The 26,821-nt window shown below is 43.2% G+C and overlaps 1 protein-coding gene across 5 annotated transcripts in view; it reads left to right on the plus strand.

The window, feature by feature from the left end:
- Positions 1–26,821, plus strand: part of enah (ENAH actin regulator) — a 448,064-nt gene that overhangs the window by 255,638 nt on the left and 165,605 nt on the right. For all 5 annotated transcript variants that reach the window (XM_067985233.1, XM_067985235.1, XM_067985237.1 and 2 more), the window contains exon 3: positions 14,114–14,291. In XM_067985233.1, coding sequence (XP_067841334.1) covers positions 14,114–14,291 — 178 coding nt within the window. The remainder of the gene's footprint in view (positions 1–14,113; positions 14,292–26,821) is intronic.

Here is a 26,821-nt window from a genome sequence, read left to right on the forward strand (position 1 = left end):
CAGGACTAGTAACTTTATGTAATTTCACTGAGTATAAAGAAAGAACAAACTTGTATTTATATAGCGCCTTTCACACCTCAAAGCACTTTACAACCAATGAAGTATTTTTGAAGTGTAGTCACTGTTGTAATGCAGGGAAACACAGCAGCAAATTTTCAAGGTCCCACAATTGAAACATAGAAACAGGACACCCTTTTCTTCAATATGTCGTTGGTTTCGTCATGGATCATGACAACTGGTTCTTTCCCCTCCCTTTCCAACTGTTTTGAGATATCCCTTACTTCGTAACATGGTAGGTGACACCCCCTGCTGGATTCTCAATCGCAACCACAGCGCATATTCTTTATCCCCCAGTTATCACATCCCATAAGACTGCAACATTTCTGTTCTGCTCCCCCCACACCCCTGGACTGCTTCCTGCTCCATGGTGCCTTGGTCAGTATTCTGGCTATCCTTCTCACGGCTGCTGTCCTTATCCCCACAGGTACTAAGTACATTGTTGCTGCTGGGCAGGACAAAATTCTGTGGTTCCTCCTTTTGTGTTTCCACTCGGTGGTTCTTACCTTGCTGACCGCCAGCCATACACTCCTTTTCCTGTTCCTGCATCTCTCTGTGATGTGACTGTATTCTGGAGTAAAGTATCTAGCAATGAGATAGCTGATGGAGAAATATTGGCCAGGACACTGGGAGAACTCTCCAGCGCCTCTTCGAATAGTGCCACGGGATCTTTTACATCCACCTGAGGGCAGGCAGAACTATTAAACCGTAAAGCTTTGAAAACAGTCAATAGTAATTGGACAAGATTGAAGTCCGGTGCCTTACATCACCTTTATATTGTTGCTATGTTTGTTCAGGTTCTGCAGGACTACATCTGTGAGCTGATGCCTGATGTTTACATTGCAAAATTTGCCTCCTTTATCCTGGCAGTAGACTTGTGGACTCATTTAAAAACTGGGTCTTTGGAGCCTGTCGCTGGGATAAGACAAGCGGATATAGCAGTGTAAATGCTGGGAGCTAACTCACAATGTTCTGCTGGATTCTGGACTGAAACAGGTTAGTCATTGAACTTGTTTGTCGTGCTGCTGCCCTACGTTTAATGTTGCATCCTGATATATGAAAGATCATAATTGTACAACTCGAGTAAAAAAAATTTGTTGTGACGTTTGCTGAGACACCAGTTTTTTTTTAATGTTATCTCATCAGTAATTCTTTAATCATAACAGCGTGCCTTTATTTAGTGCTCGTAACATAGAAAAACATTTCAACGTGCTTCATAGAGGCGTAATCAAAAAATGGACGCCAAGTCAAAGGAGGAGATATTAGGAGGGATGACCAAATGCATTTCTGTGACTGCAGCTGGTTTTTATTCCCTTGTGTACTGTTACAGAATTAAAGAAACCAATGCCATGCTAAAAGTTCGACAAAAAGGCTTAATTTTTGTCAGTGCGGTGGAACATAAATTATCCATATAATAGAAGAACCTACCTTCTACAGAAAATAGATATTGACAGATAATAGAGTCCCCAAATGAATGTACTTTGCTGGTTGCTCTGCTTTTCGAGGAGCACTCATCACATCCATTACTCCTACCAAAAGGTGAGTTGATACTGCAATCATTAATGGATTACTGATCTGTCGATCCACAGCTCCCTATGCACCCACCCATGTGATCCACATTGTTGTGACAGGAAGATGATTGTATAATGGCTATAATATTATGGGATATATATGAGGGTTGACCCCTATTTTGCAACCAGGGTTCTGGGATTCATTTGGAGCAAATTTCAACAAAAATAACTGAAGGAATAAACCTATCCATATCTTTTGACTTTATCTGGAAAACAGATCCAGTGCAACACTAAGTTAGTGAATTATAAAGATCTTTTGTCTGCTGACCCTAATATTTTGATGGCTCGCCACTGACATAAGTAATACATGTGGGTTCAATGAAAGTATTGCCCTTTCTATCCCTTCCACATCTCTCGCAATGATATGCACTTCATTTCTGTCCTCTACACCTATTACAATATTTTTTTAAAAAAAAACTACTTCCACTTTTTTGTTTATTTTTTCCTCTTGGGTTTTTTATTCTAATGTGAAGGTGGGGATTTATGAGATCTTTGTTCTACAGGCGGTTAGAAACTTTCTATATCTCGTCCTAATGGCCATTCTCCATGTGTGAGCTCAACTGTGGCAAAGCTCTTACAACAGAACTGACTTGCTGTAATTATGTTGTCACACAGGTGAATACTTTCAGAAGACAATATGACATCAGAAACCTTGGCTGATGCTGATTTATTTTTCCTTCCTTCGTCCAGGGATGATAGAATCCCCTGCCATCCCAACTGAAATTGGCTAACTTAGGACAGCTAGTGATTTAACCAGAGATAATCAGAAATTCTCCTGCATTGTATGGTTCTGTGCCGCACCACCTAATACATGTATTCACTAAACCATTGCAGCTCTACACTTTTGGTAGTAGCTAAATAGAGCTATAATTCTGACCAAGGCAAAAACAGCATGTTATTCCACCTGTGATTTTTTTTTTTGCTGGTTAAACATTTTTTTACTGCTGTACGAGCTTGAATTTTTGTGGAGTTGATTCATAAGCTTTCTAGTATCTCTAGCAGTCCTTTGTATATTTTGTGTTGGTGAATCCCACAAAGCCTTTGCTAAAGTTGATTTTAATTATTGGCAAGCATTGTGTTCTATAATTGGTGTGACATAATCCAACTGCTTTTCAACCTTGGTCTCCTGCACTGTTGGTCATGCCCCTGTCGACTCTAAATTTAAAAAAAAATTAAATATAGAAACAATTTGGAGCCATCAAACTGCTCATTTTTTTAAATTAACAATGTAGTAATGCTTTTTGTTTAGGAAACAATTGTGATACTGACTAACCTAGGTACTTTTGTAACGATTCAGGACTGTGAAAGATGTTCAGGTACTATTCGAAATATCCAGTGGTTACTGAGTTACTGACCTGTTCTCTCCAAATAACCATTGGACTGGCAAATAAGGTGAATAATGTATCAAATTCATTTCACAGTAGGTGTGTGCTTGCTGTTTGTGTAAGCATGTTATTAATCATAGAATGGTTGCAGCACAGAAGGGAGGCCATTTGGCCCATCGATCCCGTGCAGGCTCTCTGCAAGAGCATTCCAACTAGCCCCACTCCCCCGCCCTTTCCCTGTAGCCCTGCAAATTTTTTCTCTTCAACTTATTCAATTCCCTTTTGATAGCCATGGTTGAATCTACCTTCACCACCCCCTCAGGCAGTGCATTGCACTCACTATGTAAAAAAAAGTTTTTCCTCATGTTGCCTTTGGTTCTTTTGCCATGCCAATCACCTTAAATCTGTCTCCTCTGGTTCTTGACCCTCCTGCCAATGGGACAGTTTCTCTCTCTCTACTCGATAATGGAGACCTGGCTCAAAAAAGGGCAGGATTGGGTACTAAATATTCCTGGTTACAAGGTGTTCAGGAAAGATAGGGAAGGAAAGAAAGTAGGGTGAGTGGCAGTATTGATTAAGGAGAATATTGCAGTACTGGAGAGAGAGAATGTCCTGGAGGGGTCGAGGACAGAATCTATTCGGTTAGAGTTAATAAATAAAAGAGGTGCCATTACATTGGTGACCTATAGAATGCACCCAGTAATCAGTGGGAAGGATATAGAGGAGCAAATTTGCAGGGAAATTACAGAGCAGTGCAAAAGCTATAGAGTACTGATAACAGGGGACTTCAACTATCCTAATATAGACTGGGATAACAATAATATAAGGGGCAAAGTGGGGGAAGAATTTTTGAAATGACCAGTATGCTTCCGGCCCAATGAGGAAGGAGGCATTGCTAGACTTGGTTCTAGGGAATGAGATGGGCCAAGTGGAGCAAGTGCCAGTGGGGGGAGTATCATAAGGTTTAGAATAGCTATGGAAAAGGACATGGGCCACTCTAAAGTAAAAATACTCAATTGGAGGAGGACCAATTTCAGTGGGATAAGAACAGATCTGGCCCGGGTAAATAGGAATCAAAGATTGGCAGGCAAACTGTAATTGAACAGTAGGCTGCCTTTAAAGAGGAGCTGGTTCGGGTACAGTCTAGGCACATTCCCACGAGGCAGAAAAGTAGGGCAACTAAAGCCAGAGCTCCCTGGATGACAAAAGAGATAGTGAGCAAGATAAAACGGAAAAAAGGGGCGTGTATGACAGATGTCAGGTTGATAACACAAGTGAGAACCAGGCAGAATCTGGAAAGTTCAGAGGGAAGTGAAAAAGGAAACAAGAGGCAGCCAACATAAAAGGGAATCCAAAAGTCTTCTACAGGCATGTAAACAGTAAACAGGTAGGAAGAGGAGGGGTGGGACCGATTAGGGATGATGGAGATATACTCATGGAGGCAGAGGGGAAGGCCGAGGTACTAAATGAGTACTTCACATCTGACTTTACCAAGGAAGAAGATGCTACCAGAGTCTCAGTAAAGGAAGATCATAGAAGTCATAGAATCATAGAAGTTACAACATGGAAACAGGCCCTTCGGCCCAACATGTCCATGTCGCCCAGTCTATACCACTAAGCTAGTCCCAATTGCCTGCACTTGGCCCATATCCCTCTACACCCATCTTACCCATGTAACTGTCCAAATGCTTTTTAAAAGACAAAATTGTACCCGCCTCTACTACTGCCTCTGGCAGCTCGTTCCAGACACTCACCACCCTTTGAGTGAAAAAATTGCCCCTCTGGACCCTTTTGTATCTCTCCCCTCTCACCTTAAATCTATGCCCCCTCGTTATAGACTCCCCTACCTTTGGGAAAAGATTTTGACTATCGACCTTATCTATGCCCCTCATTATTTTATAGACTTCTATAAGATCACCCCTTAACCTCCTACTCTGGATACTGGATGGGCTAAAAATTGGTAAGAGGCACTTGAAAGGCTAGTTGTACATAAAGTAGGTAAGTCACCCGGTCCGGATGGGATGCATCCTAGGTTGCTGAGGGAAGTAAGGGTGGAAATGGCGGAGGTACTGGCCATAATCTTCCAAACATCCGCAGATACGGGGGTGGAGCCAGAGGACTGGAGAATTGCAAATGATACACCCTTGTTCAAAAAGGGTGTAAGGATAAACCCAGCAACTACAGGCCAGTCAGTTTAACCTCAGTGGTGGGGAAACTTTTAGAAACGATAACCTGGGACAGAATTAACATTCACTTGGACGAGTGTGGATTGATTAGGGAAAGCTAGCATGGATTTGTTAAAGGCAAATCGTGTTTAACTAAGCTGTGAGTTTTTTGATTAGGTAACAGAGAGGGCAATGCAGTTGACGTGTATATATCATATATATATGGACTTTCAAAAGGCGTTTGATAAAGTGCCGCATGGTAGGCTTGTCATCAAGATTGCGGCCCATGGAATAAAGGGGGCAGTGGATACAGAATTGGCTAAGAGACAGGAAACGGAGAGTAGTGGTGACCGGTTGTTTTTCAGACTGGAGAGAGGTGTACATTGGTGTTCCCCAGTGCTGGGACCAATGCTTTTCTTGATATATATTAATGACTTGTACAGGGCACAATTTCAAAATTTGCAGCTGACACAAAACTTAGAAGGGTAGTAAACAGCGAGGAGGATAGTGATAGACTTCAAGAGGATATAGACAGGCTGGTGGCATGGGCGGACACGTGGCAGATGAAATTTAACCCGGAAAAATGCAAAGTAATACATTTCGGCAGGAAGAACGAGGAGAGGCAATATAAACTGGGAGGGCACAACTTTAAAAGGGGTACAGGAACAGAGATCTGGGGGTATATGTGCACAAATCGTTGGAGGGCAGGTTGAGGACGTGGTTAAAAAAGCATATGGGATGCTGGGCTTTATAAATAGAGGCATAGAGTACAAAAGTATGGAAGTTATGATGAACCCTTATAAAACACTGGTTCGGCCACAACCTGAGTATTGTGTCCAGTTCTGGGCACCACACTTAAGGAAAGATGTGAAGGCCTTAGAGAGGGTGCAGAGGAGATTTATTAGAATGATTCCAGGGATGAGGGACTTTAGTTACGTGGATAAACTGGAGAAGCTGGGGTTGTTTTCCTTGGAACAGAGATGGTTGCAAGGAAATTTGATAGAGGTATTCAAAATCATGAAGTCTCTAGACAGAGTAGATAGAGAGAAACTGTTCCCATTGGCGGAAGGGTCAAGAACCAGAGGACATGGATTTAAGGTGATTGGCAAAAGAACCAAAGGTGACATGAGGAAAAACTTTTTTACACAGCAAGTGGTTAAGATCTGGAATGTACTGCCCGAGGGGTGTGGAGGCAGATTCAATCATGGCCTTCAAAAGGAAACTGGATAAGTACTTGAAAGGAAAAAAATTTGCAGGGCTACGGGAATAGGACGGGAGAGTGGGACTAGCTGGATTGCCCTCTCATAGAGCCGGCGTGGACTCGATGGACCTAATGGCCCCCTTCCGTGCTGTAACCTTTGTATGATTCTATGATTCTACTCTGTCTAGACCCCTCATGATTTTGAACACCTATCAAATCTCCCCTCAACCCTCTCTGCTCTAAGGAAAAGAACCCCAGCTTCTCCAGTCCGTGGACGTAACTGAAGTCCTTCATCCCTGGAACCATTCAGTAAACCTTTTCTGCACCGTCTCCAAGGCCTTCACATCCTTCCTAAAGTGCAGTGCCCAGAATTGGGCACAATACTCTTGTTTTATAAAGGTTCATCATAACGTCCTTGCTTTTGTACTCTATGCCTCTATTTATGTAGCCCAGGATCCCGTATGCTTTTTTAACTGCTTTCTCAACCTGCCCTGCCACCTTCAACGATTTGTGCACATATACTCCCAGGTCTCTCTCTTCATGCACCCCCTTTAGAATTGCACCCTTCAGTTTATATCGACTTTCCTCGTTCTTCCTACCAAAATGTATCACTTTGCATTCTCTGTGTTAAATTTCATCTGCCATGTGTCCGCCCATTCCACCAGCCTGTCTGTCCTCTTGAAGTTTATCACTATCCTCCTCATTGTTCACTACCCTTCCAAGTTTTGTGTCATCTGCAAATTTGAAATTGTGCCCTGTACATCCAAGTCATTAATATATATCAAGAAAAGCAGTGGTCCCAGTACCAACCTCTAGGGAACACCACTGTATACCTTCCTCCAGCTCGAAAAACAACTGTTCACCACTACTCTGTTTCCTGCCACTTCGCCAATTTCGTATCCATGCTGCCATTGCCCCTTTTATTCCATGGGTTTCAACTTTGCTGACAACCTATTATGTGGCAATCAAATGTGTTATAAAATGTTAGAGCATGTTTTCTCCCCATTCTAGTGTTCATGTGATGGCTGGTGTGAGATTCTCAGTAGGAGATCCAATCTTAAAACTCAATCTCAACTGCTATTTACACTTGTGTAACTATAGAAAAGGCAGTTTTGTTGATGCTGGCCAAGTTGTGATTTCTTTGGGTGAACTGCATTCTTCTTCCTGTCCCTAGCAATACAAGTATTAATGGTGATTGTTGTGTATGTTGGGAGAACATAGGAACAGGAGTAGGCCATTCAGCCCCTCGTGCCTGCTCCGTCATTTGATAAGATCATGGCTGATCTGTGATCTAACTCCATATACCTGCCTTTGGCCCATATCCCTTAATACCTTTGGTTGCCAAAAAGCTATCTATCTCAGATTTAAATTTAGCAATTGATCTAGTATCAATTGCCGTTTGCGGAAGAGAATTCCAAACCTCTACCACCCTTTGAGTGTAGAAATGTTTTCTAATCTCGCTCCTGAAAGGTCTGGCTCTAATTTTTAGACTGTGCCCCCACTCCGAAAATCCCCAACCAGCGGAAATAGTTTCTCTTTATCCACCCTATCCGTTCCCCTTTAATATCTTATAAACTTCGATCAGATCACCCCTTAACCTTCTAAACTCTGGAGAATACAACCCCAATTTGTGTAATCTCTCCTCATAACTTAACCCTTGAAGTCCGGGTATCATTCTAGTAAATCTACGCTGCACTCCCTCCAAAGCCAATTTGTCCTTCCGAAGGTGCAGTGCCCAGAACTGCTCTCAGTACTCCAGGTGCGGTGTAACCAGGGTTTTGACTTTAGCAATCAAGTAATCCTGTATTAGTAATTTTGTTGTTTGCTTGAAAATAATTCAAGAATGAATTGGAAAAGTTAAGTAAGGAAAGATTACTGCAAAATAACAAGATTGTTCAAAATGTTTGTTGTTAAAATTGTAATGAATATCTTAAAGCGATGCTGGAAGACATGGCTGTAATACTATTTTTGTCCGAACATCACCACATGTTGAGGAGTAAACTCGGAGCCAATGGGAAAATCATAAGGAATGCTCATACCTTTCAACCCTTGTGTAGTATCGTGAGCATTTCACAAGAAAAATGAGCTTGCTCTTTCTGCTGGGATTGAAAGTTGTCAGTGTCAACTACTCATTTGGAGGATGGCACTGGCGCATAGTTTCATGGTATGGTATGGTACAGCACAGAAGGAGGCCTTTCGTCCCATCATATCTGTGCCAGCTCTTTGAGCTATCCAATTAGTCCCACTCACCTGCTCTTTCCCCATAGCCCTGTAAATTTTTTACCCCTTCAAGTATTTATCCAGTTCCTTTTTGAAAGTTATTAAATCTGCTTCCATCACCCTTTCAGGCAGTGCATTCCAGATCATCATAACTCGTTGCGTAAAAAGAAATGTTTCCTCGTGGCCTCTGGTTCTTTTGCCAATCACCTTAAATCTGAGTCCTCTGGGTACTGACCCTTCTGCCACTGGAAACAGTTTCTGCTTATTTACTTTATCAAAACCATTGATTTTGCGCACCTTTCACCTCCGCGTAACCTTCTCTGTTCTAAGGAGAACAAACCCAGCTTCTCCAACCTCTCCACATAACTGTAGTCCCTCATCCCTGGAACCATTCTAGTAAATCTCTTCTGCACCCTCTCAAATGCCTTAACATTCTTTTTAAAGTATGGTGCTCAGAATTGAAGACAATACCCCAGCTGAGGCCTAACCAGTGTTTTATAAAGATTTAGTAGAACTCCCTTGCATTCATACTATATGCCTCTATTAATAAAGCCCAGGATCCCATATGCTTTTTTAACAGCCATCTTAACTTATCCTGCCATCTTCAAAGATTTGTGTATATCCAGGGTCTTTGATCCTGTGCCCCCTTTAAAATTGTACCATTTAGTTTATATTGCCTCTCCTCATTCTTCCTACCAAAATGTATCACTTCACACTTCTCTGCGTTAAATTTCATCTGCCGTGTGTCTGCCCATTTCACCAGTCTGTCTGTGTCCTCCTGAAGTCTGTTGCTATCCTCCACGTGTTAGAACGAGATTGATGCCAGTCCTGCCCTCCAACCAGTCAGATGTTGTTTTCTCCACTTGTTTGCGCACAAGCTTGAGGCAGAATTTTTTTTGATGAGCTGTTGGTTTCTGAGCATTGCAATGATAGAAGTGTGTATTTAGTATTTGGCCCAAAAAAATTATATATAACAAAAAAGCTTTTAAAACTTTTCTTTTTGGAGCATGCCTGGTTGCTATCTTATCAGAAGACCTTTAAGAAAATAAACCAGTTGCAGCTTTTTTTGTGAAGATGCCTTCCCTGGTTTGAATGCATTAACATTTAAGAACTCCAATCACTTGTGGAATAAAATTGGGAATGCGAGTAGTGTTGCTGTTACTTTTGGAATTACACTCTGCTCCAAAATATCTCAATGCTCCAAAACGGGTATAAAGAAACAAAATATTTTGAGGTGGTTGCCTCCATATCATGAAAATCCCATGTTGTCAATACTCTCGTCTCCTTTCAATAGTATCTAAAGCAGCTCTGCTGCTGACTGTGCTCTTATGTACTGCAATAAAAGTGATTGAATGTTGGAAATGCCTCCTGCATAGAATGTGACAGGCCCGTATCCCTTTGCACAGTCTAACTCCTTGTCTTCACTTGCAATAGGCCTATATTGAGAGCTGTTTTTGAGCTGTCAGCTTTTTAAGGTGGTGAGAGCTTTTTTGAAGCTCTTGCTGAATTTTTGCGAGTTTTGCATGTATGGATGGTATGTTGATGTATTTTACGTCACAATGGGTCTGGTCTAATAGCCATCACAGAGACGTGGTTGCAAGGTGACCAAGTTGGCAACTAAATATTCCAGGGTAATTGACGTTTTGAAAAGACAGACAAAATGGAAAAGGAGGGCGTGTAGCCCTGATAATAAGGGATGACATAAGGATGGTAGTGAGGAAGGATCTTGGCTCGGAAGTAGCTTTGGTATGGGTGGAGGCAAGAAGTAACAAGGGGCAGAAAACGCTAGTGGGGATAGTCTATAGGGCCTCTAACAGTAGCTATACTGTTGGACAGAAGATTAATCAAGAAATAATAGGAGCTTATAATAAAGGTAATGCAATAATCGTGGGGGACTTTAATCTTCATATAGACTGGACAAATCAAATTGGCAAAGGTAATTTGGAGGACGAGTTCATGAAATACATTTGGGACAGTTTCCTAGAACAAAATGTCGATGAACCAACCAGGGATCAGGCTATTTTAGATCTTTGTGATGAGACAGGGTTAATTAGTAATCTCATAGTAAGGGATCCTCTGGTGAAGTGATAATTTCACATTGAGTTTGAGAGTGATGTACTTACGTTGGAAACTAGAGTCTTAAACTTAAAGCCAATTACATAGGTATGAGGGGCGAGTTGGCTAAGGTAGGGTGGGAAATTAGATTAAAAGGTATGACAGTGGATAAGCAATGGCAAACATTTAAAGAAATAGTTCATAATTCTCAACGAACATACGTTCCAATGAGAAATAAAAACTCCACGGTAAAAGTGATCCATCCATGGCTAACTAAACAAGTTAAGGATAGTATTAGATTAAAAGAGTAGTAAGCCTGAGGATTGGGAGAGTTTTATAAACCGGCAAAGGATGACCAAAAAAGAGAGAAAATAGAATGAGCAAGAAATATAAAATCAGATTGTAAGACCTACTACAAGTATGTAAAAAGGAAGAGATTAGCAAAATTAAACGTTGGGTCCCTTAGAGGCTGAGACAGGAGAAATTATAATGGGGAATAAGGAGATGTTAAACAAGTATTTTGTATCTGTCTTCACAGTAGAAGACACAAAAAGCATACCAAAAATAGTGGGGAACCCAGGTCTAATGAGAGTGAGGAACTTAATGTAATTGATGTTCGTAAAGGAAAAAGTACTGGAGACTAAAAGCTGACAAATCCCCTGGACCTGATGGGCTACATCCTAGGGTTCTAAAAGAGGTGGCTGCAGCGATAGTGGATGCATTGGTTGGGGTCTTCCAAAATTCTCTAGATTCTGGAACAGTCCCCGTGGATTGGAATGTAGCAAATGTAACCCTGCTATTCAAGAAAGGAGGAAGAGAGAAAACAGGGAACTACAGGCCAGTTAACCTGACAGTCAAGAAAATGCTGTAACCCATTATTAAGGAAATGGTCATGATGTGGAGATGCCGGTGATGGACTGGGGTTGACAATTGTAAACAATTTTACAACACCAAGTTATAGTCCAGCAATTTTATTTTAAAATTGTAACAGGAAATGGTAACAGGGCACTTAGAAAAATCAGCTACCACCTTCTCAAGGGCAATTAGGGATGGACAATAAATGCTGGCCTTGCCAGCAACGCCCACATCCCATGAACGAATAAAAACAAAAGGTAGAGTCAACATGGCTTTATGAAAGGGAAATAGTGTTTGAGGATGTAACTCGCAGGGTTGGTAAAGGGGAACCAGTGGATTTTCAAAAGGCATTCGATAAGATGCCACACAAAAGGTTGTTACACAAGATATGGGGTTGGGGAAAATATATTAACATGGATAGAGGATTGGTTGATGAACATGAAAGAGAGTAGGGATAAACGGGTCATTTTCAGGTTGGCAGGCTGTAACTAGTGGAGTGCCATCTATATTAATAACTCAGATGAAGGGACCAAGTGTAATGTATCCAAGTTTGCTGACGATAGAAAGCTAGGTGGGAAAGTAAGCAGTGAGGAGGACACAGAGTCTGCAAAGATAGACAGATTAAGTATGTGGGCAAGAAGGTGGCAGATGGAATATAAGGTGGGGAAATGTGAGGTTATTCACTTTGGTAGGAATAATAGAAAAACAGAATATTTTTTAAATGGTGAGAAACTATTAAATGTTCAGAGAGACTTGGGTGTCCTGGTACAAGAAACACAAAAAATTAGTATGCAGGTACAGCAGGCAATTAGGAAAGCAAATGGCACGTTGGCCTTTAATGCAAGGGGGTTGGAATACAAGAGTAAGGAAATCTTGCTGCAATTGTACAGGGCTTTATTGAGATCGCACCTGGCACACAGTTTTGGTCTCCTTATCTAAGGAAGGATATACTTGCCTTGGAGGCAGTGCAGTGAAGGTTCACTAGATTAATTCCTGGATTGAGAGGGTTGTCCTTTGAGGAGAGACTGAGTAGAATGGGCCTACACTCTCTGGAGTTTAGAAGAATGAGAGATGATCTCATTGAAACATACGAGATTCTAGGGGGTTTGACTGGGTAGATGCTGAGAGATTGTTTCCCCTGGCTCGGGGGCATAGTCTCAGGATAAGGGGGCAGCCATTTAAGACTGAGATGAGGAGGAATTTCTTCGCTCAAGGTTGTGGATCTTTGGAATTCCCTACCCCAGAGGGCTGTGGATGCTGAGTTGTTGAGTATATTCAAGACTACGGTCAATAGATTTTTGGACTCCAAGGGAATCAAGATATGGGGATCAGGCGGAAAAGTGGAGTTGAGGTCGAAGCTCAGCTATGATCTTACTAAATGGCGGAGCAGGCTCGAGGGGTCATATGGCCTACTCCTGCTCCTATTTCTTATGTTCCTATGTAATGTCACCAGGTGATTTTTTTTTAAGGTACTTCCTTTTGTTTAGTTTTGCAAAGCACTTGGGCAAGATCTGCTGTTGGTGAAAAAGAATTTTAAATTGCTTTGTTTTCTTTAGTGCTAAAATAAGGACATAACTCGGTATAGAACAAATAAAAGGTCGATTTGCCCAGCGAGCCTGCTCCTGCGACCTTGTACGGTTTACTCCATTATTGACTCTATCACAGCTATTTCATCTCCTGGGAGAAGGTTTTGCATAAATACTCCCTGGTCCTGAAAGGTAACCAAATTAAACTTCACAATCTATCCAGTTTCACATCTCTACTATTCAACCTTGGTCAGCTGCTCTCCTGTAGAATCCTCACACATCTAATGCCACTGCAGAAAGAACCCCTTGTGTGTTTAGTGTAGTTAATCATCTCCACCTATGCCTCCAATTCCATTCTAAACCATATATACAATTCCTTTTCGAAAGAGTTAATCAAACTCATTGTGTGCTTATTCTGAGAATCTGTTTCACATACCCATTTCTGTAATGGAGTGGTTGGGGTGCCATTTTGTCTTGTGTATAGTCTCACGTATGGTTTGTTGACTTTGAATTTTCACCCTCTGTTTTTGTGTTCTATTGTTTATAGATTTTGTGTTTCTTCCAAAATGCATTGCTGCATTTATCTATATTAAAATCCATCTGTCATTTCTTAGCCCATCTGCTAGTCTAGATCTCTGAACACTGTGTCTGTTATAATTGTCGTAGGCAAATGTTGTGACACAAAAAAAAATCTACAAATAGTGTACAAATCATAATCTGCAATTTCTTTAAAATCAAAACAGCAGACATAGCAAAATGTGCTTGGCTAGCCACAAATTCCTCCATGATTATACAAGGTTTGTAGTTGGTTTTTAATGATGTAGAAACTGCAATTAGTCAGCCAATGTATGTTGCGTATGAGAATCTGCAGCTTCACAAAACTTGATGGGTATAAATGAGGCCCCTGTACTGATCATACAGTTAACTTCGCACACAAAAGTAGTTCTTTGTAAACTCTAACTTATTGCATGCATTTTTTATTCTTCAGATGGGAAGAATCCTATTCAAAAACCTATTGCTCAGGCATGAGCATGGCATCACTTTCACATACTTTTCCTTCCACCTCGACCTCTATTAGGGATGGCTCTGGTGCTTGTTTTTGTCCTTCTTTAAACTTCTGACACCATTTTATTGACAGGTGGTGATAAACTGTGCCATTCCGAAGGGGCTGAAGTACAACCAGGCCACACAGACCTTTCATCAGTGGCGAGATGCCAGACAGGTGTACGGTCTGAACTTTGGCAGCAAAGAAGATGCTAATGTATTTGCAAGTGCCATGATGCATGCATTGGAAGTGCTAAATTCCCAGGACTCAGGTACATCTGTTCCCAATCTTGATATAAATGATTGCAGTTTCTAAAATTTATTTTGTTAACGAATTAGTGAGTATAGTTGCAGGATAAGGGGGCGGCCATTCAAGACTGAGATGAGGAGGAATTTCTTCACTCAGGTTTGTGAATCTTTGGAATTCTCTACCCCAGAGGGCCTGTGGATGCTGAGTCATTGAGTATATTCAAGAGTGAATATACTCAACGTAAAGTGAAGAATGAGATGGTGACAGTGTTGATTGGTGGTAGATATATATTAGCGTCCCTTGCTTATTCCACTGATGTATTTTTTTCTACTGCTTGTATTGGTTTTGTATGAGCGCAGACAGATTGGCAGGCTTCCTTCCCCCAATTGGAATTGGGGGAAGGAAGCCAAATTGGAATTGGGGGAAGGAAGAGAGAAATCCCCAACCAACCTCCACGTGTGCATCTTCTAGCAGAGGCAACTATATTTGGGAATGGGAACCATAGGGGATTTTTTTCCTCCTTCATCCTGCGAAGTGATACATTTCGGTAGGAAGAACAAAGAGAGGCAATATAAACTAGAGGGCAAAACTCTAAAAGGGCTAAAGCAACAGAGAGATCTGGGGGTATATCTACACGAATCATTGAAGGTGGCAGGACAGGTTGAGAAAGCGGTTTTAAAAAAAGCATACGGGATCCTAGGACATAGATTTAAAGTGATTGGCAAAAGAACCAAAGGACATGAGGAAAAATGTTTTTACACAGCGAGTGGTTAGGATCTGGGATGCACTGCTTGAGGGGGTGGTGGAGGCAGATTCAATCATGGCCTTCAAAAGGGAACTGGATAAATACTTGAAAGGAAAAAAATTTGCAGGGATAGGTTGGGGGAGTGGGACTAGCTGGATTGCTTGCATAGAGCTGGTGTGGACTCGATGGGCTGAATGGCCTCTTTCCGTGTTGTAACCTTTCTATGATTCATGTTCCCCTTCTCCCACCCAAATAAGCCCAAGTCCACTGAGGCCATAGTTTCCCACCAAGGTTGCTCTTGAAATCAATTAACAGTACAAACGTGGCTCACTGTTGTGCTGCACAAAGCATTTAGCCACAAGCCATCCTGGAGGCCCAATGGCAGCTTCTGTTACTGCAGTGGAGAGGCTTAATTCACTCATGTGATCCAATCCTTTAAGGAAGTGCTCATTTAAGTTGGTGTCTGTTTTCTATGCACTATTCATGCATAGTTTTGTGCAGTGAATTCTAGTCCCTTGCAAGATGAGCCTGATTATTTGTGAAGTTCACCTCTACCTAACTGGAAACTTCCATTATATCATTTAAACCCAAAGTTAAAACAACATTGTTGTAACCTGTGCTCCCCAATCCACTTGACATTTATTTTTTGAGTCTGCTCATCAGTATTGCTTGGGGAAAAGGCTGTGCTAGTCTGAAGTCAGGACTTGCATGCAACGCATGCTTGCAGCTGTTCAGTTCATCGTAAAATCATAGAATGGTTTCATTCTAGGTGGCCATTCAGCCCATCGAGCCTGTGCCGGATGGGTTCAATTTATTTATTTCATTAAGAATCTTAAACACTTAAGAAATGGGGCAGGAGATATTACTTATGCACCTGGAATTTGGAAGATCATGTATTGGAAGGAAACGGTATAAATATGTAATAAAAAAGGTTATTTCATTGGTGCAAAATGCAACTTCTTGGAAGGAAACGGTAACAATTCAAGTGCAAGTTACTTTTTTAAAAAAAACAATTCAGTTGACTGCTTGTGAATCACAAATTAAAAGTGCCTGTAGTGTAAAATTATATGCCCATTTTTACGTTCTACCTGAATTTCCTCTATCTTTTGCACTAAAAATCGTCATTGCACGTACGTACGTTGTTTCGCCATAAGATTTCAGGAAATTCCAAGCCATAATAGCAGGTGTTATTCACGTGCAGCTGTTTGATGATATTTGCCTCCAATTGACAGCTAGGCTGAGTATTGCTTAAGATACGTTGCACTTCATCCCCTTGTTGTTGTCTCAGTTCTTCCTGGTGTATAATACTGAACCCATCTAACAAGATATATATGCCTGTATGTAATTGGTAAAATTTCTGTTATCATTCACCTTATTTTCTGGTTAATGGAACATTACGTAAGAACATAAGGAACAGGAGCAGGAGTAGGCCACGCGGCCCCTCGAGCCTGCTCCGCCATTCAATAAGATCATGGTTGATCTTCTACCTCACATCTATTTTCCCGCCCTATCCCCATATCTCTTGATTCCCTTAGTGACCAAAAATCTATCGATCTCAGTCTTGAATACACCTAACAACTGAGCATCTACAGCTTCTGGGGTAGAGAATTCCAAAGATTCACAACCCTTTGAGTGAAAAATTTTTTCCTATGTTCATCTCTGTCCTAATTGGCTGACCCCTTACCTTGAGACTGTGGCCCCTATTTCTAGACATTATTCAACTTTTGTATTCAGTGTTAGTATCAAGGGTTCTCTGGTCACTTAGGTCATGTTGTTCCAATGTGGTATTATTTCTTTTGGTTGCTTGGAATGTGACCAGTCACTGCTGCCCACTAACTGCAAATGTAAGGAATCTTACAACACCAGGTTATAGTCCAACAAATTTATTTTAAAATCACAAGCTTTCGGAGATTATCCCCTTCGTCAGGTGAATGAGTGAAAAGGTTCTCAAATCGCATATCTTATACTAGGCTGGGACAGCATCACACCAATCAAAAGGTGTCGTTGTTATTCAAACAGGCCAGTCACGGAGAACAGCACGTCCCAGTACACTGGATATACATTGTGTCAATTACACAGACAGACAGAAAGAAACCCAAATGGCAGAGAGAGAGAGAATATTAAAAACATAACTTTTTTTTCCCCTTTTTGCTGGTGGGGTTACGTGTAGCGTGACATGAACCCAAGATCCCGGTTGAGGCCGTCCTCATGGGTGCAGAACTTGGCTATCAACTTCTGCTCGACGATTTTGCGTTGTCGTGTGTCTCGAAGGCTGCCGTGGAGAACGCTTACCCGAAGATCTGTGGCTGAATGTCCTTGACTGCTAAAGTGTTCCCTGACTGGGAGGGAACCCTCCTGTCTGGCGATTGTTGCGCGGTGTCCGTTCATCCGTTGTCACAGTGTCTGCATGGTCTCGCCAATGTACCATGCTCCAGGGCATCCTTTCCTGCAACGTATGAGGTAGACAACGTTGGCTGAGTCACAGGAGTATGAACCGTGTACCTGGTGGGTGGTGTCCTCTCGTGTGATGGTGGTATCCGTGTCGATGATCTGGCATGTCTTGCAGAGGTTGCCGTGGCAGGGTTGTGTGGTGTCGTGGACGCTGTTCTCCTGAAAACTGGGTAACTTGCTGCGAACGATGGTCTGTTTGAGGTTGGGTGGCTGTTTGAAGGCGAGTAGTGGAGGCGTGGGGATGGCCTTAGCGAGGTGTTCGTCGTCATCGATGACATGTTGAAGGCTGCGGAGAACATGGTGTAGTTTCTCCGCTCCGGGGAAGTACTGGACGACGAAGGGTACTCTGTTGGTTGCGTCCCGTGTTTGTCTTCTGAGGAGGTCTATGCGATTCTTCGCTGTGGCCCGTCGGAACTGTCGATCGACAAGTCGAGCGTCGTATCCCGTTCTTACGAGGGCGTCTTTCAGCGTCTGTAGGTGTCCATCACGTTCCTCCTCGTCTAAGCAGATCCTGTGTATTCGTAGGGCCTGTCCATAGGGGATGGCCTCTTTGACGTGGTTGGGGTGGAAGCTGGAAAAGTGGAGCATCGTGAGGTTGTCCGTGGGCTTGCGGTAGAGTGAGGTGCTGAGGTGCCCGTCTTTGATGGCACTAACAGCAAGGTTAAGACTCCTTTCAAGAAGTATCCTTACAGCTGACAAAGGGGAGTTTGATCATTAGTCTGGGATGGGCCTGAATCCATGTTTTGGTGGTAAAAAGAGTATTGTAAACAATGTGGAACCAAATCTCTGATAGCTATTTTTTTCCTTTGTATTTTCTCACCAGTTTTCTTCTCTCTCCTTTTTTGAAGGTTTCAGCTCCTTTCTGGGGCCTGATTTCATGGATGCCTGTCAACAATCATGCCACTATCATGCATGAGCTTTAACAATGAATCTTGATAGACTATTTGACTGTGGGCATCGCAAGTAAGCCTGATCCTGTCTTTCTCCCAATATGCATATACACCCACCTGCGAAGAGATTCTTGGCTGGCTTAAAATTCAGAAAGTGATGCCCTCTCTCCACCTATGGACACAGTTTCTGTTCAGGCTTGCATGAATGCTTGGCTTGTTGCTTACAGGGATGGGTTTGACGAGTGTCAGGCCCACTGGTAGGGACTGAATTGTGTCAACTCTGGACGTTGAGTTCTAAATCTTCCATCTGTATATACCTTAATTCAGCCGTCTTGGAGAAGGAAGTTAGTCTTCCTCAAAGTAAGGGATTAACATGCTGTTTTGTGGAGTTAATGGGATTTGGAGCACATGCTTTTTGAAGAGGTGACTAAAGTAGTGGACAGGGGAATGTCAATGGAGGTTATTTATATGACTTCCAGAAGGCATTTGATAAGGTCCCACATAACAGACTGTTAGATGAGATAGAAGCCCATGGAATCGAGGGAAAAGTACGGACTTGGTTAGGAAGTTGGCTGAGCGAAAGGCGACAGAGTAGGGACAATGGGTAGGTACTCACATTGGCAGGATGTGACTAATGGAGTCCCGCAGGGATGTGTCTTGGGGCCTCAATTATTCACTATTTATTAACGACTTAGATGAAGGCATAGAAAGTCTCATATCTAAGTTTGCCGATGACACAAAGATTGGTGGCATTGTAAGCAGTGTAGATGAAAACATAAAATTACAAAGCGATATTGATAGATTAGGTGAATGGGCAAAACTGTGGCAAATGGAATTCAATGTAGGCAAATGTGAGGTCATCCACTTTGGATCAAAAAAGGATAGAACAGGGTACTTTCTAAATGGTAAAAAGTTAAAAACAGTGGATGTCCAAAGGGACTTATGGGTTCAGGTACAAAGATCATTGAAGTGTCATGAACAGGTGCAGAAAATAATCAATAAGGCTAATGGAATGCTGGCCTTTATATCGAGAGTACAAGGGGGCAGAAGTTATGCTGCAGCTATACAAAGCCCTGGTTAGACCGCACCTGGAGTACTGTGAGCAGTTCTGGGCACCGCACCTTCGGAAGGACATATTGGCCTTGGAGGGAGTGCAGCGTAGGTTTACTGGAATGATACCCGGACTTCAAGGGTTAAGTTACGAGGAGAGATTACACAAATTGGGGTTGTATTCTCCAGAGTTTCGAAGGTTATGGGGTGATCTGATCGAAGTTTATAAGATATTAAGGGGAACGGATAGGATGGATAGAGAGAAACTATTTCCGCTAGTTGGGGATTCTAGGAATAGGGGGCACAGTCTAAAAATTAGAGCCAGACCTTTCAGGAGCGAGATTAGAAAACATTTCTACACACAAAGGATGGTAGAAGTTTGGAACTCTCTTCTGCAAATGGCAATTGATACTAACTCAATTGCTAAATTTAAATCTGAGATAGATAGCTTTTTGGCAACCAAAGGTATTAAGGGATATGGGCCAAAGGCAGGTATATGGAGTTAGATCACAGATCAGCCATGATCTTATCAAATGACGGAGCAGGCACGAGGGGCTGAATGGCCTACTCCTGTTCCTATGGTCTTCTCTTGAAATCAAACTATTTGAAGTTTCCTCACTGGAAAAATGTTACCCTCAAGTCTGTTTTTCATGTTAACTCTTCAGACATATTTCCTGAAACATTTGATTTCTGATCACACTGTAAATGTAAATTGTTGGCCTAATGCCCTCTGTGCTAACTTAACTGAGGAATGGCGGAAGCAGAGAAAACCTCTTGCTATCCCATATTAATTTCCACAAATGTCCTTTACAGAAATGTTGTATGGCTTGAAAACAACACTGATCGACTTAAATGGAACCAGTGCAATGTTAGTGGTAGTGTGACTGGCCCAATTGACCAGTGAGTGCATTCCAACATGATCTCAGTAGTAAGAATCTTCTCTTGGTTGAGTTTGCCTGACTCCAACAAATACTTGTGTAGAAGGTTACAGCAGCTACTCTTCTGGTTTCTAGTATGCTGATTGACCAAGGACATTGTCAGTTATTAGTCCTTTTTTTGTGGTTTTCAAGAGTTTCTTGTCAGTACCCTCTTAAAACACAAAAATTACAAACTGTGCTTAATTTGACCTTTCTAGTTTCTCTTTTTTGGTGAGGTTTCCAATATTAGACTACTGCTTTTTTTCATCGGAATAGGAGGAGACCATTCAGCCCCTTGATCCTGTTCCGCCGTTCAATTAGATGATGACTGATCTGTACCTCAATTCCATTTACCCACTTTTGCTCCACATCCCTTGATACTTTGTTCTAACAAAAATATATCGACCTTGGTCTCAAATTTCACTTGACCATAACCTTTTGGGTGGAGAGTCCTGAATTTCCACTAATTCTTTTGGCCAATTTTTCCCCCCTTTAGCTGGGGATCAGTTCCACAGGTGTATGTAGCCAAAATGGCCATCATTCAAATATGAGTCTTGATGGTGAGTGTTAACAAGCCAGCTGCTGTGGGAATATCACAGCTGAGCTCAATCCTGTTCTTTTTTTCTCATTCGTTCATGGGATGTGGGCGTCGCTGGCAAGGCCAGCATTTATAAGAACATAAGAAATAGGAGCAGGAGTAGGCCAATCGGCCCCTCGAGCCTGCTCCGCCATTCAATAAGATCATGGCTGATCTGATCCTAACCTCAAATCTAAATTCATGTCCAATTTCCTGCCCGCTCCCCATAACCCCTAATTCCCTTTACTTCTAGGAAACTGTCCATTTCTGTTTTAAATTTATTTAATGATGTAGCTTCCACAGCTTCCTGGGGCAGCAAATTCCACAGACCTACTACCCTCTGAGTGAAGAAGTTTCTCCTCATCTCAGTTTTGAAAGAGCAGCCCCTTATTCTAAGATTATGCCCCCTTGTTCTAGTTTCACCCATCCTTGGGAACATCCTTACCACATCCACCCGATCAAGCCCCTTCACAATCTTATATGTTTCAATAAGATCGCCTCTCATTCTTCTGAACTCCAATGAGTAGAGTCCCAATCTACTCAACCTCTCCTCATATGTCCGCCCCCTCATCCCCGGGACTAACCGAGTGAACCTTCTTTGTACTGCCTCGAGAGCAAGTATGTCTTTTCTTTAGTATGGACACCAAAACTGTATGCAGTATTCCAGGTGCGGTCTCACCAATACCTTATATAACTGCAGCAATACCTCCCTGTTTTTATATTCTATCCCCCGAGCAATAAAAGCCAACATTCCGTTGGCCTTCTTGATCACCTGCTGCACCTGCATACTAACTTTTTGATTTTCTTGCACTAGGACCCCCAGATTCCTTTGTACTGCAGTACTTTCCAGTTTCTCGCCATTATTGCCCATCCCTAATTGCCCTCGAGAAGGTGGTGGTGAGCCACCTTCTTGAACCGATGCAGTCCGTGCAGTGAAGGTTCTCCCACAGTGCTGTTAGGTTGGGAGTTCCAGGATTTTGACCCAGCGGCAATGAAGGAACGGCGATATATTTCCAAATCGGGATGGTCTGTTACTTGGAGGGGAATGTGCAGGTGGTGTGTTCCCATGTGCCTGTTGCCCTTGTCCTTCTAGGTGGTAGAGGTCGCGGGTTTGGGAAGGGCTATCGAAGAAGCCTTGGTGAGTTGCTGCAGTGCATCCTGTAGATGGTACACACTGCAGCCACAGTGCGCCGGTGGTGAAGGGAGTGAATGTTTAGGGTGGTGGATGGGGTGCCAATCAAGTGGGCTACTTTTTCCTGGATGGTGTTGAGCTTCTTGAATGTTGTTGGAGCTGCACTCATCCAGGCAAGTGGAGGAGTATTCCATCACACTACTTGTGCCTTGTGGATGGTGGAAAGGCTTTGGGGAGTCAGGAGGTGAGTCACTCGCCGCAGAGTACACAGACTCTGACCAGCTATTGTCGCCACGTTATTTATATGGGTGGTCCAGTTAAGTTTCTGGTCAATGATGACCCCCAGGATGTTGATGGGGGATTTGGCGATGGTAATGCCGTTGAATGTCGAGGGGAGGTGGTTAGAATCTCTCTTGTTGGAGATGGTCATTGCCTGGCACTTGTCTGGCGCGAATGTTACTTGCCACTTATCAGCCCAAGCCTGGATGTTGTCCAGGTCTTGCTGCATGTGGGCATGGACTGCATCGTTATGAGGGGTTGCGAATGGAACTGCAATCATCAGCAAACATTCCCATTTCTGACCTTATGATGGAGGGAAGGTCATTGATGAAGCAGCTGAAGATGGTTGGGCCGAGGACACCGCCCTGAGGAACCCCTGCAGCAATGTCCTGGGGCTGAGATGATTGGCCTCCAACAACCACTACCATCTTCCTTTGTGCTAGGTACGACTCCAGCCACTGGAGAGTTTTCCATTGATTCCAATGATTCCCATTGACTTCAATTTTACTAGGGCTCCTTGGTGCCACACTCTGTCAAATGCAGCCTTGATGTGAAGGGCAGTCACTCTCACCTCACCTCTGGAATTCAGCTCTTTTGTCCATGTTTAGACCAAGGCTGTAATGAGGAATCCAAACTGAGCATCGGTGAGCAGGTTATTGGTGAGTCAGTGCCGCTTGATATCACTGTCGACACCTTCCATCACTTTGCTGCTGATTGAGAGTAGGTTGATGGATGGTAACAGGCCGGATTGGATTTGTCCTGCTTTTTGTGGACAGGACATACCTGGGCAATTTTCCACATTGTTGGGTAGATGCCAATGTTGTAGCTGTACTGGAACAGTTTGGCTAGAGACGCGGATAGTTCTGGAGCACAAGTCTTCAGCACTACAGCCGGGATGTTGTCGGGGCCCATAGCCTTTGTTGTATCCAGTGCACTCAGCCATTTCTTGATATCATGTGGAGTGAATTGAATTGGCTGAAGACTGGCTTCTGTGATGGTGGGGATACTGGGAGAGGCTGAGATGGGTCATCCACTCGGCACTTCTGGCTGAAGATGGTTGCAAACGCTTCAGCCTTGTCTTTTGCACTCAACGTGCTGGACTCTGCCATCATTGAGGATGGGGATGTTTACAGAGCCGCCTCCTCCCATTAGTTGTTTAACTGTCCACCGTCATTCACGACTGGATGTGGAAGGACTGCAGAGCTTTGATCTGATCCGTTGGTTGTGGAATTGCTTAGCTCTGTCTATAGCATGTTGCTTCTGCTGTTTAGCACGCAAGTAGTCCTGTATTGTATCTTCACCAGGTTGGCACCTCATTTTTAGGTGTGTCTGGTGCTGCTCCTGGCATGCTCTTCTACACTCCTCATTGAACCAGGATTAATCCCCTGGCTTGTTGGTAATGGTAGAGTGAGGAATATAGAATCATAGAAGTTACAACATGGAAACAGGCCCTTCGGCCCAACATGTCCATGTCGCCCAGTTTATACCATTAAGCTAGTCCCAATTGCCTGCACTTGGCCCATACCCCTCTGTACCCATCTTACTCATGTAACTGTCCAAATGCTTTTTAAAAGACAAAATTGTACCCGCCTCTACTACTGCCTCTGGCAGCTCGTTCCAGACACTCACCACCCTTTGAGTGAAAAAATTGCCCCTCTGGACCCTTTTGTATCTCTCCCCTCTCACCTTAAATCTATGCCCCCTCGTTATAGACTCCCCTACCTTTGGGAAAAGATTTTGACTATCTACCTTATCTATGCCCCTCATTATTTTATAGACTTCTATAAGATCACCCCTTAACCTCCTACTCTCCAGGGAAAACAGTCCCAGTCTGTCCAACCTCTCCCTGTAAGTCAAACCATCAAGTCCCGGTAGCATCCTAGTAAATCTTTTCTGCACTCTTTCTAGTTTAACAATATCCTTTCTATAATAGGGTGACCAGAACTGTACACAGTACTCCAAGTGTGGCCTCACCAATGCCCTGTACAACTTCAACAAGACATCCCAACTCCTGCATTCAATGTTCTGACCAATGAAACCAAGCATGCCGAATGCCTCCTTCACCACCCTATCCACCTGTGACTCCACTTTCAAGGAGCTATGAACCTGTACTCCTAGATCTCTTTGTTCTATAACTCTCCCCAAAGCCCTACCATTAACGGAGTAGGTCCTGGCCCGATTCGATCTACCAAAATGCATCACCTCACATTTATCTAAATTAAACTCCATCTGCCATTCATCGGCCCATTGGCCCAATTTATCAAGATCCCGTTGCAATCCTAGATAACCTTCTTCACTGTCCACAATGCCACCAATCTTGGTGTCGTCTGCAAACTTACTAACCATGCCTCCTAAATTCTCATCTAAATCATTAATATAAATAACAAATAACAGCGGACCCAGCACCGATCCCTGAGGCACACCGCTGGACACAGGCATCCAGTTTGAAATACAACCCTCTACAACCACCCTCTGTCTTCTGTCGTCAAGCCAATTTTGTATCCAGTTGGCTACCTCACCTTGGATCCCATGAGATTTAACCTTATGTAACAACCTACCATGCAGTACCTTGTCAAAGGCTTTGCTGAAGTCCATGTAGACCACGTCTACTGCACAGCCCTCAACTATCTTCTTGGTTACCCCTTCAAAAAACTCAATCAAATTCGTGAGACATGATTTTCCTCTCACAAAACCATGCTGACTGTTCCTAATCAGTCCCTGCCTCTCCAAATGCCTGTAGATCCTGTCCCTCAGAATACCCTCTAACAACTTACCCACTACAGATGTCAGGCTCACCGGTCTGTAGTTCCCAGGCTTTTCCCTGCCGCCCTTCTTAAACAAAGGCACAACATTTGCTACCCTCCAATCTTCAGGCACCTCACCTGTAGCGGTGGATGATTCAAATATCTCTGCTAGGGGACCCGCAATTTCCTCCCTGACCTCCCATAACGTCCTGGGATACATTTCATCAGGTCCCGGAGATTTATCTACCTTGATGCGCGTTAAGACTTCCAGCACCTCCCTCTCTGTAATATGTACACTCCTCAAGACATATGCCGGGACATGAGGTTACAGATTGTGCTGGAATACAATTCTGCTGCTGCTGATGGCCCACAGCACTTCATGGATGCCTCGTTTTGATCTGCTGGATCTGTTCTGAATCTATCCCATTTAGCACGGTGGTGGACACAACTCATTAGATGGTGTCCTCAGTGTGAAGACGGGACTTCGTCTCCACAAGGACTGTGCGGTGGTCACTCATACCAAAACTGTCATGAACAGGTGCATCTACGACAGGTAGATTGGTGAGCATGAGGTCAAGTCGGTTTTTCCCTCATGTTGGTTCGCTCTCATAGAAACATAGATAATAGGAGTCGGCCATTCTGCCCTTCGAGCCTACTCCGCCATTCAGTATGATCATGGCTGATCCTCTATCTCAAGACCATATTCTTGCTCTCTCCCCATACCCCTTGATGCCTTTAATATCTAGAAATCTATCTCGCTCCTTCTTAAATATATTCAGTGACTTGGCCTCCACAGCCTTCTGTGGTAGAGAATTCCACAGGTTCACCACCCTCTGAGTGAAGAAATTTCTCGTCTCCGTCCTAAATATCCTACCCCATATCCTGAGACTATGACCCCTCGTTCTGGACCCACCAGCCAGGGGAAGCACCCTCCCTGCATCCAGTCTGTCTCGCCCTGTCAGAATTTTATATGTTTCAATGAGATCCCCTCATTCTTCTTAACTCGAGTGAATGCAAGCCGAGTCGTCCCGATCTCTCCTCATACGTCAGTCCTACCATCCCAGGAATCGATCTGGTGGACCTTCGCTGCACTCCCTCTATGGAAAGTATATCCTTTCTTAGGTAAGAAGACCAAAACTGCATATAATACTCCAGGTGTGGTCTCACCAAGGCCCTGTATAACTGCAGTAAGACGTCCTTGCTCCTGTACTCAAATCCTCTTGCAATGAAGGCCAACATACCATTTGCCTTCCTAACTGCTTGCTGCACCTGCATGTTTGCTTTCAGTGACTAGTGTACAAGGACACCCAGGTCCCTTTGTACATCAACATTTCCCAATCTATCACCATTTAAATAATACTCTGCCTTTCTGTTTTACCTTCTGAAGTGGATAACTTCACATTTATCCACATTATACTGCATCTGCCATGTATTTGCCCACTCACTCAACTTGTTTAAATCGCCTTGAAGCCTCTTTGCATTCTCCTCACAACTCACGATCCCACCTAATTTTGTGTCATCAGCAAACTTGGAAATATTACACTTGGTTCCCTCATCCAAATCATTGATATATATTGTGATTAGCTGGGGCCCAAGCACTGATCCCTACGGTACCCCACTAATCACTGCCTGCCACCCTGAAAAAGACCCATTTATTCCTACTCTGTTAACCAATTTTCAATCCATGCCAGTATGTTACCTCCAATGCCATGTGCTTTAATTTTGCACACTAACCTCTTATGCCGCAGGCTGAGTCTGGCAGCTATG

Source organism: Heptranchias perlo, chromosome 5 (assembly GCF_035084215.1).
Source record: "Heptranchias perlo isolate sHepPer1 chromosome 5, sHepPer1.hap1, whole genome shotgun sequence".
Classification (NCBI taxonomy): domain Eukaryota; kingdom Metazoa; phylum Chordata; class Chondrichthyes; order Hexanchiformes; family Hexanchidae; genus Heptranchias; species Heptranchias perlo.